Genomic DNA, 12,822 nt, shown 5'->3' with positions numbered 1-12,822 from the left:
CAGCTAAAGGTGGCTCGTGTGTGGAGCTTGAGCTAAAAGCCACGCTCCAACCTCAAAAGCTTTGCTTTCTGACAAGGTGGCTGTGGAGTCCAGAAAGATATGCAGTAATGTAGGGCTTATCTCCAGTTTACACCGTCTACAATCCATCGAACGAAAGGCAGCCTACCAATAACTCAGTAACTTTCAGTTTTTGCTGCCTGCCTATAACTGCAAAAAAGAGACGGACTGTCAGGCATCTGGGAAAGAGTGGTACAATACTGGTGAGTGCTATGTTTGCTATGCACTTCAGAAGTTCTTCCCTGGTTCATCTTGCCTTGGGGGCTACTTAATGAAGAAAAAATAAAAATAGGAAGCAAGACAAAGGTGTGCAAAATTGTGCAAGGTGTGAAGAAATTGGATAGAGGGACATTTTTCTCCCTCTCTCTGGGCCAGGGTGGACCAGCAAAGCTGAACATTGGGAGAATTTAGGACAGACAAAAGTTAGGACTTCTTCACACAGCACATAATGTGCTGGAGAGCCAGTGTGGTGTAGTGGTTAAGAGCGGTGGACTTGTAATCTGGTGAACTGGGTTCGCGTCTCCGCTCCTCCACATGCAGCTGCTGGGTGACCTTGGGCCAGTCACACTTCTCTGAAGTCTCTCAGCCCCACTCACCTCACAGAGTGTTTGTTGTGGGGGAGGAAGGGAAAGGAGAATGTTAGCGCTTTGAGACTCCTTTGGGTAGTGAGAAAGCGGGATATCAAATCCAAACGCTTTTTCTTCTACAGAATTTGCTACCATAAGATAGTCACCAACATGGATCACTTTAAAAGGTGATTAGATAAATTTGATTAATGAATGGCCACTAGTCAAGATGAGTATAATAGCAACTCCAGTTTCAGAGGCAGTCTATCTGAATACTGGTCACTGGGGAACGATGATGACCAGAGAGGGCTATTCTCATCATGTCCTGTTTGTGGGATTCCCATGGGCATCTTGTTGGCCAGTATGGGGAAAAGGATGGTGGAACTAGATAGGCCTCTGGTCTGATCCAGTAACACATGAATTATGTTCCTAAAGAGGAACACTCCAGTTTTCCTGCTGAGTTTCCTTTCAAACTTACAACTTCCCCCCTTTTTAAGTCATTCACTTTTCTTATCAGCACAAGGTCTTTGGGCATGAAGCCAAGCAGTCTCTCTCAGGAGTTGCTAAAAAATTCCTAGAATCCCAAGGTAAAAACTTTTTGTTCAATTGAAATGTTTTTTTATTTCAAAAGGAAAAGGATTCATAAAGTGATCCGTACTTTTTTAAAAGGAAACAATAAGTAGTGCTTTCCATATAGTTAAATACCGATCTGTTCAGATAGGTCTCCAATCGATGAAAATACTTTTATTTTATTTGGACATATATTATTCCCCAAATAGAAGAAGAAGAAAAAAACATTTTATAGTCCTTTCTGTTTTTTAAACAACAACTGCATTCAGAGGTCTTTGGCACTTGGAAGGGAGATACAACTAATACACAAAGTTGCTATTTTTAACAGCAGATGGGAACTGTTTTTTTTTTTCCTTTTAACTCCACAACAAAGAAAGTCTATTGTTCAGGAAATCATTAACCACCAGCTTCCTTGTATAGTGAAAAAAAATGTGTATCTTATCAACTATGCCTACAGTAAGGAGAGCACAGCATTTCCTGGAACTAAAGCAAAAAACAAGAGTCAAATACAACATACTGTTCCACTTTCATCCCTAAATGAAATAATATACTTATTAATTCTCTCCACTACCAGAGATGAACTGCGCTCATGAAATAGAGATTTAAGTTATCCTGTCACTTGCCATTCCCATGCACCAAAAGGACTCCTGTGTTCTGCAAAATTACTAACTAGGGTGCTTTAAGTCAGCAAACTATTACTGTTAAAGAATACTAAAGTTGACAAGAGGAGTCTCAAATTTCCTAAATCTAAAGTTTCAATGCATCACAGCTAAACACTGATGAGAATTTCCACTGCACATGAATGTTAGAATGTCAAGGTTTTGAGAAAGAAAGGGTTACAGCGATATAAGATTAGAATGAAGGAAAGATTAAGAGGACAGAGACTTGACAGAACTATTTAGAAGTTGCTGAAAAACTTTGGACATTGGGATACAGAAAGGGGAGGTATGGGGGAGTCCGAGAAACAAGGTTTATGAAAAAAAGGGTACGAAACTATACATGTTTGTATGTCTTTTTATATGTTTGTATTGTTTTAAAAAAAATTTGTAAAACCAATAAAAAAATTTTTTTTTAAAAAAAGAGAATTTCCACTGCACAACTGCATATCAAAATCACCTCATTTCTTTTTGCAGATCCGTATTGCAGATACCAGCTGCTAAGAGTCTAGAAATGACACGAGCTTGAGAATTTGGAAAGCCCAGCTGTAAACGTTTTCCTCTTGGATTTCGAAGTTGCAGTTAATTTGTCTTCAAGTCTGACTGGCAGTGCAGGTGCTACACAGAAAGGACAGCCAACTGCCAGTAGAATAGTCTGTGCCATCTTCTGATATTTTAAGATCAGGGCTAATCAGAGTGGGGTGGGCAGGAGGGCTGTTTCACCTCAGCCTCAAGCTCAAAAGGGGCCTCAGATTTAGACACTTATGGGGGTGGTGGCATTTGATACGTTTTGCAACCTGCTTTTATGCACATTGGACCAAAATGTGACACACTCTTAAGACCATATGAAGAGCCTGCTCAATCGGGCCAATGGCCCAACTAATCAGCAGTCCTGTTCCCACAGTGGCCCAACAAGATACCTGCAGGAAACCCACAAGCAGGACCCCTCTTGTGATTTCCAGCAACTGCTATTCCAATTGAAGAGGCAGAGCACAGCCACCATGGCTAGCAGCTTAAGAGCTGCAAATTTAAGCAAATGAGAGGCGATGTTTAGTAAAAGATTGCATCATCTTAAACAGTCCGCAATATTGCACAAAAGATAGATTCTTTCCCTTAATAACCAGAGCATTTGCACAGGGGGAAAAAATGCTAGAAAAGCATTTGTTAAAGGGGGGGGCGGAAATACTAACATTAAGTCCCACACTTTTTTTAATGTCTTGTTTTGTTTCCATGTGCCATCATTTATTTATTTTATTATGGCTAGTGGACTCAAAAGCTGGAAGCAGCCCTAGATTCTCTAGCTCTCTTCTTTAAAAAAAAATATTTTATGGGATGCATGATAACACAGCAAAACACGCAAAATTATTGCCATGTCAGATTACCCTCATAGTTCTTTTACTCCCTCTTTTTTCAGCCTGGGATCCTCTGGACTTCTGGGAGGGCCTGTTTCAGACCTAATACAAGCATTACAGCCTTCAAGCCTGCTGAAAACCGCTTCCAGGTGGAGGAGCTCCATGTGGGGGCTGTAGTGTTTGCTTATCACATTAACTGGCCTGATCACATAGAGCAGTGGTCAGCAACCTTTTTCAGCTGTGGGCCAGTCCACCGTCCCTCAGACCATGTGGTGGGCCGGACTATATTTTTTGGGGGGAAATTTACGAATTCCTATGCCCCAGAAATAACCCAGAGATGCATTTTAAATAAAAGTATGCATGCTACTCATGTAAAAACATGCTGATTCCCGGACCATCCACGGGCTGGATTTAGAAGGCGACTGGGCCACATCCAGCCCACGGGCCTTAGGTTGCCTACCCCTGAGCTAGAGAGTTTCCACCCCAGTGAGTGCTAGGAATGTGCTTTGGTGGCCACTTGGAGCCTCTGCAGAGCTGCTGCCAGTTGTGTCTAGTGTGCCAGACAGACCAATGGTCAGACTCAGCATAAGCGAGCTTCCTGTGTTCCAGACTTAACATACCTTAGAATGCTTCTCAATCTTGCAACCTCCCTCTGCAATGAATGTAGTTGTCATGTTGTACCCAGTCTGGTTCCCATGTCCTCTTGGCCACCAAGTCTCCAGTGCTGCAGCCTTTTTAAAAGAAAAGAAAAGAAGCAAATGAAATTAAAATTTAAAGAGTCCAGAAAAGATTATGTTGATAGCACGAAGCGCTTAAGTAAGTTTTCTTCAAATAGCAAGCCAAGAGCCATCAATGGGAGGCAAGAGCTTATCTGGAGCAGACAGAAATTCGCACTCACAGCCCTGCCCTTGCTGCCAACCTACACCACCCCAGCCTTCTCCAGGTAAGCTGCAATGATACCAGTGTCCAGAGGGGGGCTCTGTCCAATGCATCGGCCATTAGTGGTCTGCACCACTAATTAGTGGGTCTGCACCATGGAGTTATAAAAGATGTTCTCCCCACATTATTCTTCCCAGCACCCACCCAAGCCATGTAAAGCAATACAATGCTCAGATTCAAGGCAAGCAGCTAGCAAGAGCAAGAGTTCTAGGCTGGGGGGAGATGTGTCTCTTCAAGCCCCAAACAATGTAGGAAACATGGAACATGGAACAGGAGCATTTCTATGTGAGGCTGAAGATACACTGCAACACGTTATTGTTGGTTCCCACTTCTGTCACCGCCGGCAATCATTTACAGAGCTTTTTTAGCATGAAAATTGCACTTTGTTTTGTAGGTCACTGTTCCAGGCATGCTGCGCAAAAGGCATTGACTTACAAAGCTCCCATTCATTCCAGTGGATCATTTTCAATGGGGCTTGAACAGAGATCCTCCTCTGTGCATCCAGAAGCAATATACTGTATCTGAACCTTTCACAAGGGAATCAGCCCCACCCTGTTTTATTAGCATACTACACGATTCTATAAAAAATTACTGTTGAGTTTTCACAATTTGGTTGTCTTTCTGCTGCTCCATTTCTATCTAAATGAAATAAGCCGCTTATTTTTAGACAGCAGCGATAGCTCACTGTTCGCATAAAACAAATGCTGGTGCACAATTTTCGTCAATTACTGGGTACAGAAAAATGTCTAAAAGGTAATAAGGGTGCGCAAACATCAAAACAGATGGATCAGTGTTGGACACGTTAATGCATCAAGTGAGCATTTCACAAAGAGAAAGCAAGTACAGAGGAAACAATTTAACAATATGATTTGTCATGCCTGTTACCAAGGCATGATTACATAGCTGAGCCCCTAATGTTCCACCTTTCATTCTCTGGAATTACTTCCAACGGCAGCATGCAAAATGCCCATGAATTCCTAGCGCAGGGAACGAAGCATTATTAATATGCATCTTCCACCGTGCTATGTGAAATGCAGAATAGCTTTAGAAGCAAAGGCACTGCGGGAGGGTATTCATTGGCTGGCAGTGATGTCATATCCCCACTCACCCATTTGCTATTTCTTAGCTGGAAAACACTATGTGCACTCAATTTTGGTGGGGGGTGGGGTGGGAATTACACATTTTTAAGAAGGCTGCAGTCAGCTCTCACAGCTTCAGCTTTGAAACACTGCCCAGAGATGACTTTTGCAGCTTCAATGGTACATTTCCTATTGCTTTAATACATATAATGCAATCCAACAACATAAATTAGGGACTCAAGGCTGCCTTCAGTCCACAAACACACACACAACTCTTGATTGCTTTCTAATCAGAATGCAAGATCATGGGGCCAGGAAAGATAATCTGCCATGGGGCAGGGAAGATGAAAAATACACACAGTGCTACTAGGGCGCTACAGCCCATCCAATAACCATAGGCAAGCGGTTCTGAGTTCTTGGGTGGGAGATCAGGGTTCAAGGCTCATGGCTTTGTGAAGGTGTAAGGAACCTGTGGCCCTCATTGGACTCCAACTCCCGTCAGCCAATGGGCAAGGATAACATATCGGGAGCAGGGGCATAGTTTCCCCACTCCCGGCTTATTGAGTTAACCGACTTCTCCACTTACCCTTGCATTTGTGCCTTCAAAATTATTATTTAGAAATTAGCAATAATCACAAGGTTTTGTTTCGGTTGGGGTTTTTTTTACTCATCACCTGTGGCCAGCTCTGAAGCCATGTGTAGAGGCAGCTGCACAAAGAACGACATTTGAAGTCCTCCTTTCAATTCAGAGCAAGTCTAGTGCTTAATAAAAGCTTGCACTGGCTGTCTATGTGCTACTGACCTGACTGGTTACTGACCTACAAAGTTCTTGTATTAATTTATAAGGCCTGCAACTTGAGTCTGGGCACCCACAATTCTTCTGTTTCACTACCTACTAAAACATTTCTGTTTCATCAAGCATTTATGTTGTTGTTGTTTAGTCGTTTAGTCATGTCCGACCCTTCGTGACCCCATGGACCAGAGCATGCCAGGCACTCCTGTCTTCCACTGCCTCCCGCAGCTTGGTCAAACTCATGTTCATAGCTTCGAGTCCAACCATCTCATCCTCTGTCGTCCCCTTCGCCTTGTGCCCTCCATCTTTCCCAACATCAGGGTCTTTTCCTTAGGGAGTCTTCTCTTCTCATGAGGTGGCCAAAGTATTGGAGCCTCAGCTTCAGGATCTGTCCTTCCAGTGAGCACTCAGGGCTGATTTCCTTAAGAATGGAGAGGTTTGATCTTCTTGCAATCCTTGGGACTCTCAAGAGTCTCCTCCAGCACCATAATTCAAAAACATCAATTCTTCGGCGATCAGCCTTCTTTATGGTCCAGCTCTCACTTCCATACATCACTACTGGGAAAACCATAGCTTTAACTATACGGACCTTTGTCAGCGAGGTGATGTGTCTGCTTTTTAAGATGCTGTCTAGGTTTGTCATTGCTCAAGCATTTATATAGAGTTAATTTGATTCAGTGCTGGTCATTTGTTTTGTATTTTACAATTACATGACATCTTGATGCTTGTATTGCACAATACCATTTTCTTTTTGAATGAGCTGTGGTTAAGAAACACTCGTATAAATTCCTTAAGAACTATTTGATTCCTTATATATCTTCAGGGGAGCCCCAACATTGGGATTCCATGTCGCAGGTACCCATTCCATGCCCCACATCCACCAGTACAAATAATGAGTGTTAAGCCAAGAACAAACCTTGGCCGCAGCTGATGGTTTGTCTAGAGTGAGGCAAACCAAAAGTTTGGTAAGTGTTGCAGCAGCAGCAGTAGAACCAGAGGAAGGAGCAAAGCAGCTGCAATCTCTGCTGTAAGTTCACTCACAGTTAGCCAAAGTTTGCAAACCTGGCCAATGTATGTTCAGGACTGCACATTACTGCTCCATATTTGGTCACCTATGGTGAGCACCATCTTGCCTAGGCAACCAAACAGGGAAGCTTTTATAAAAACCAGAAGTCCTAGTTCCTTCCTTGCCTCCTTTTCAGGATGTTAATGTGCCACAAGTGGACAACACAGGTCAAGCCAAATTAAGTTAATGAAAAGGATAGGAGCACACACTTAATTCTCCCACTGAAAACCACAGTATACTCCCTTGCGTGAAATGTGCCCATAGACTTCCCATATATGGGTGTGCAAAACAGCAGGAGTAACATCTATGGCCTTGTGGTTGAGTAACATCTATGGCCTTATTGATGCAGCCCATACACAGCATTGATTTTCACACCAGAGGAAATAGTTTTGCATTCAGCAGAACTTGCCCTCACCTTACTTATGTTTACAAGCAGCACGGTGCTGCCTTCACCAGGACGAATCTCCACTGTGAATGTCTGCTGCGTCTGCAGCTCAGGAATGCTCACAGTCGTGAGAGCAGCAACTGGCTTTGAGCTGATGACATCAAAATCCAGCTCTATTTTGAGACTCCACTGCTGAGTGTTTTGCACTGAACGAAACAAAAACAAAGGAGGTTGTTTTGAGCGGACAGATTGGACGCATACCATTAGTCACCTGTGATCTAGGAGGTTATGTCTGTCTTCACACTTAGGGAGATCCGGGTTCAAATCCCCAGACAACAACATGACACCAACAGGGAGCCAAAGGGAAGACACATCTTGCTATCCACATCACACGGGGTTATTTTCATGAGGATATAATTGTGATGATAAAGAGGATAATATGCATCCCACCCAGAGCTCCCTGCAGGAAGGTCAAGACATAAATGTAGTAGATCAGGGGTGGGGAACCTGTGTCTCTCTAGATCAGTGTTTCCCAAACTTGGGTCTCCAGCTATTTTTGGACTACAATTCCCATCATCCCTAGCTTGCAGCACCAGTGATCAGGAATGATGGGAGTTGTAGTCCAAAAACAGCTGGAGACCCAAGTTTGGGAAACACGGGTCTAGATGCATCTGGACTACAACCTGCATCATCTCTGACCATTGGTCAAGCTAGCTGGAGCTGATGGGTGTTGGATTCCAACATCTGAAGGACACCAGCCAGTCAGACGTTATATGAAACCAGAAGCTAGTCACAGAAATTTACTCAACTGCTACTGCCACAGAAGCTCCTACAGATGAACCCATGTGGTAGCTGGCTCATACTAACATTTTCCTATGCCAGCTGTATTTTGTAGATGGTTCAGAATTTCTCAAAGGGATGGTGATTATGGAATAAACTAGGCATGCTATTCAATTTCTAGCTTTTTTCTTCTTCTAAGTAGCAGCCAGGAGAGGGATTAGGTCCTTGATGCACAGAGAAGAGAGTGAAGACCATGATCTCGATGAGATCTTTCTCCAAGCTGCTGCTAATCCCAAGAAGAAAGCGCCATTCATCTCCCAGAGTGAACAGGAGCTTTGAGGAGGAGGCTATTTTCATTGGGTCCTGCATGTCATGGTCTCAGTCCCAATCACACACCACTTATAGCTGTTCTTTAGCAGAAAAACACTAGACATGTTAAATGCAATCACCCTTGTCTGGTTTGGACCTGTGCAAACCAGGAATTGTTCTCGACAGCTTGAACATAAAACAAAAAGTTATCAGGGTCACTGTAGTCATTATGAATGTTGCTTGAAAAGATGCGGAAAACAAAAGTAAGGAAGGGTCTGAGCTGGGCCAACATCAGAAACCGGCGTTTGTGGCCGGCTGCTGAGCCCTCATTTCTCCAGGAGGGATCCCTAATCAGCCACCACTGAACAGCTACAAAGAAGACAAAGGAACCCCACTCCACCTCAGGCTCAAGTAAAATATCTGGAATCACCTCCAGTCCCAAACCACATTGCACAAGTCCAAATCAATCTATGGAGAGGTCAACCTCAGCCCTCCAGATGTTTGAGACTACAATTCCCATCATCCCTGACCACTGGTCCTGCTAGCTAGGGATTATGGGAGTTGTAGGCCAAAAACATCTGGAGGGCTGAGGTTGAGGAAGCCTGCTCTAGGTAAAGGATGTGAATGCTGTCACCCACCAGATGTTGTTGGACCACAAATCCCACCATCCCTGACCATGTCAACTAGGGCTGATTGGACTCAAGAGCCCAGGAACATCTGTAGGGGTGCTACTTTTCTGACCCTGATTTCTATATGAACACAAAGTTGAATTGGTCCAACAGGATATCCCCCAACCACCCACCCATCCATCCATAAGAGCTGTTGGACAGTGGAATTTGCTGCCAAGGAGTGTGGTGGAGTCTCCTTCTTTGGAGGTCTTTAAGCAGAGGCTTGACAACCATATGTCAGGAGTGCTCTGATGGTGTTTCCTGCTTGGCAGGGGGTTGGACTCAATGGCCCTTGTGGTCTATTCCAACTCTATGATTCTATGATTCTATGCTTATCACATCACGACTTGAGCCATTGGTCCAACACCCACCCCACCCACCCATCCATCACAGACAATGCGAAGTAACTAGGCCAGTGTTGCTGGAGCAATACTAGGCAGGCTTCAAATTCATAAGTTAATGAAGGCACCAGTTTCACAACTCTCTCCTAAATCTTTTTTAGGAGATTATACATACATACGTACATACATACATACACACACACACATTGGGGAATGGCATCATTTGGACTTTTTGTTTCAGGGCTTGAAAATGTCACTAGGCTGGGCACAGAACCTCTCTTAATGAAGCAATTGAACATAAAACGTGATGATGAGGTGTGGTAGCCTTCCTACCTGCTAGCCAACATTTACACAGAGGGAGTGGTCAGGCAGGTACTCCAGCTCCTCTAGCAACTGGCTTTAACTCAATAAGGAGGCCTGCCTCACGCTTCAAAAACTGCTGCACAAAACTAGCCATACTTTCACAGGTGGCCTCAAGTCTAGAACGTCTGTTAACACACATCAAGATGTTCAAAAACAAAATTCTACAGTGGTGGTAGTTTAATGTATAGACAATAAGGTTTGTTTGTTTTTTGAAGTTTTGCTTATGTAGCACCACTGACACAAAGTTAACCCTGGTAAAAACAGGTTGGGGATACCGTATTTTCGCCCTATAGGACACACTTTTTCCCCTCCAAAAATGAAGGGGAAATGTGTGTGCGTCCTATGGGGCGAATGCAGGCTTTCGCTGAAGCCTGGAGAGCGAGAGGCATCGGTGTGCACCGACCCCTCTCGCTCTCCAGGCTTAAGGAAGCTATCCGCAAGCCTTGGGAGCCCGGTGGGAGTGCCCGCCGGGCTCCCAAGGCTTGCGGGCGGCAGCCTGCAGCCCGAAGCACGGGGCGCGCTGTGGAGCACACCCTGTGCTTTGGGCAGATGTCCGCAAGCCTTGCGTGTCAGGCAGGAGGTCCTGCCGGGCTCGCAAGGCTTGGGGCGGCAGCCTGCAGCCCGAAGCACGGGGCGCGCTGCGGAGCACGCCCCGTGCTTCGGGCAGATGTCCGCAAGCCTTGCGCGCCCGGCGGGAGGTCCCGCTGGGCTTGTAAGGCTTGCAGGCAGCAGCCTGTTCTGGGGGCTGGGGTCAGGGGAAGCTCAGGCTTCCCCTGCCCCCAGCCCCGCACCTGGGGGGAAAAATATTTTTTCCCCTTTATTTCCCCCCCCAAAAAATCTAGGTGCGTCCTATGGGCCGCTGCGTCCTATAGGGCGAAAAATGCGGTACTTATTTTCCCACCAGCTGCAAGAAAGTAAGATAGCCATTTCGTAACAACAAGGACTCTGGAGAAACAAGAGTGTCACGGTCGTTTACCAAGGGCTTTCCCCATCTGTTACATTTTGCTTTTATTCGATCTACATTCGAACACAGCTGTTTTGGGGAAAGATCACAATTTCTGGATAGAATAACCATTTCTGCATGTTGAACAAATGCTTCATTCAGAGAAAATGCATGGAATTCTTCTCTGCTGTAGGCCTATGAAGTGAGTGGAATTGAGACCGGGGAATGAATTGAAACCATTGTGTCTGGATTTGATGGGGTCTACAGTTGTTTCTCTTTGGCCACTCAAGTGTGCTCGCCACATCAGCATGCACATCAGAGGTGGTCTCCTGCTGGATCACAGAGCATTTGCCAGCCCAAATAATCATGACTCACTCAAAGAGTATTCCTAGAAAGGGCTCCTCCAACCATCCTAAAAGGTAAAGGTAAAGGTAAAGGGACCCCTGACTATTAGGCCCAGTCGTGACCGACTCTGGGGTAGCGGCGCTCATCTCGCTTTATTGGCCAAGGGAGCCGGCGTTTGTCCGCAGACAGTTCTTCCGGGTCATGTGGCCAGCATGACTAAGCCACTTCTGGCGAACCAGAACAACGCACAGAAACGCCGTTTACCTTCCCACCGGAGCGGTACCTCTTTATCTACTTGCACTTTGACATGCTTTAGAACTGCTAGGTTGGCAGGAGCAGGGACCGAGCAATGGGAGCTCACCCTGTCGCAGGGATTCGAACCGCCGACCTTCTGATCGGCAAATCCTAGGCTCTGTGGTTTAACCCACAGCGCCACCCACGTCCCTTGGTGTCAGGAGTGGGATATGAACCCACGCCTCCAGGGGAGGCTGCCTTCCTACTATGCTTGAATAAACCACTTGCCTCTGGCCAAAGTTTTGCTTTGCTATCTCCTTGACAGGAGAATCCTGCATATCAGTAAATGCAGGAAGCCAGATGCCCTTTTTATTGCCTGAATGGCTGAACTGGTATAAGAAATACAGCAGCAGAAATACAGTTCCTCTTCCCCCAGAGCAAATGCAACAAAGACATCCATGTCTCCTTGAGTTTGTCTTACATGCGAAGCCACAGATCATGTCCCAGAAATGGTTCCCACATTCAACTCACCCAATGAAATTAAGGAATACGGCTAAATTAGATAAATTAATTTCAGCATGTCTACCCTTGAGTAAAATTCAGATGCATACTACCCCTTGTCTTAACATGCAGTAGATGAGGCAATAGATGGGATGGTGGACCACTTCATACTGCAGGTACAGAAACACCTATTTGAGTGAGCTCCCAAATAGGTGATCATATTTTCTTCTTAAAAGAAATATCAACAAGCTGCAGGAATCATTCCATTAGGTACTGATTATGCAAAAAAGATGCATTAGACCACCTGGATAAATAAATAAAAGCTCTGAACCACTTTAAATGGCATTCACATGACTGATTTAAAGATCAATAGGTTCAGTATTCCAAGTTTGATTTTTTTTTCTTCTGGATAAGCACAGCCTCAAGGCTGAGCTCCAAAAAAGAACCCCCAGCTGACTGAAGGGAAACTGTATCTGGCTGCATACCTGGTTCTCAACAGGTGGAGCTGGAAGGCTACATACTAAGCAACTCCTGATGCTGTCTTGGCATTCCATGGAAATTCCAGCTGTGTTAATTTCTGCAAAGGGCTAGAGCCATTTCCAGAAGCTTCAAAGACTGCCCTCTTCCCAGTATCATCCAGAGGCAAAGTGGCTGGTTTAGTAATAGTAAGGGCACACTCCACACCTAGTTTAGAGCATTTAGGTCCAGTTGACTTCAATGGGAGAGCAAGAGCTTTACTTTCCCAATTAAAGTTACTGGGACTTAGGAGCGCTTACGGAGGCTGCAATACACTGTTACATTTCCCTATGAGTGCTTTGGCACTTCCAGCACATCAGCTCTGTAATGTTTTCATCATTAAAACTCCACATAAAAAA

The 12,822-nt window shown here is 44.9% G+C and overlaps 1 protein-coding gene across 3 annotated transcripts in view; it reads right to left on the bottom strand.

Annotated features, from left to right (window-relative positions):
- MANBA (mannosidase beta) overlaps positions 1–12,822 on the bottom strand; it is a 63,390-nt gene that overhangs the window by 26,483 nt on the left and 24,085 nt on the right. For all 3 annotated transcript variants that reach the window (XR_014011994.1, XM_081209340.1, XM_081209341.1), the window contains 2 exons: positions 7,494–7,669; positions 3,822–3,932 (listed from right to left, as the gene is read on the bottom strand). Coding sequence is in view for 2 of the 3 variants with exons in the window: in XM_081209340.1 (XP_081065466.1) it covers positions 3,822–3,932; positions 7,494–7,669 (287 nt within the window). In the remaining variant the exon portion in view is untranslated. The remainder of the gene's footprint in view (positions 1–3,821; positions 3,933–7,493; positions 7,670–12,822) is intronic.

This window comes from Podarcis bocagei (genome assembly GCF_964188305.1).
Source record: "Podarcis bocagei genome assembly, chromosome: 9".
Taxonomy (NCBI): domain Eukaryota; kingdom Metazoa; phylum Chordata; class Lepidosauria; order Squamata; family Lacertidae; genus Podarcis; species Podarcis bocagei.
This window is presented reverse-complemented; position numbering and strand designations above follow the sequence as displayed.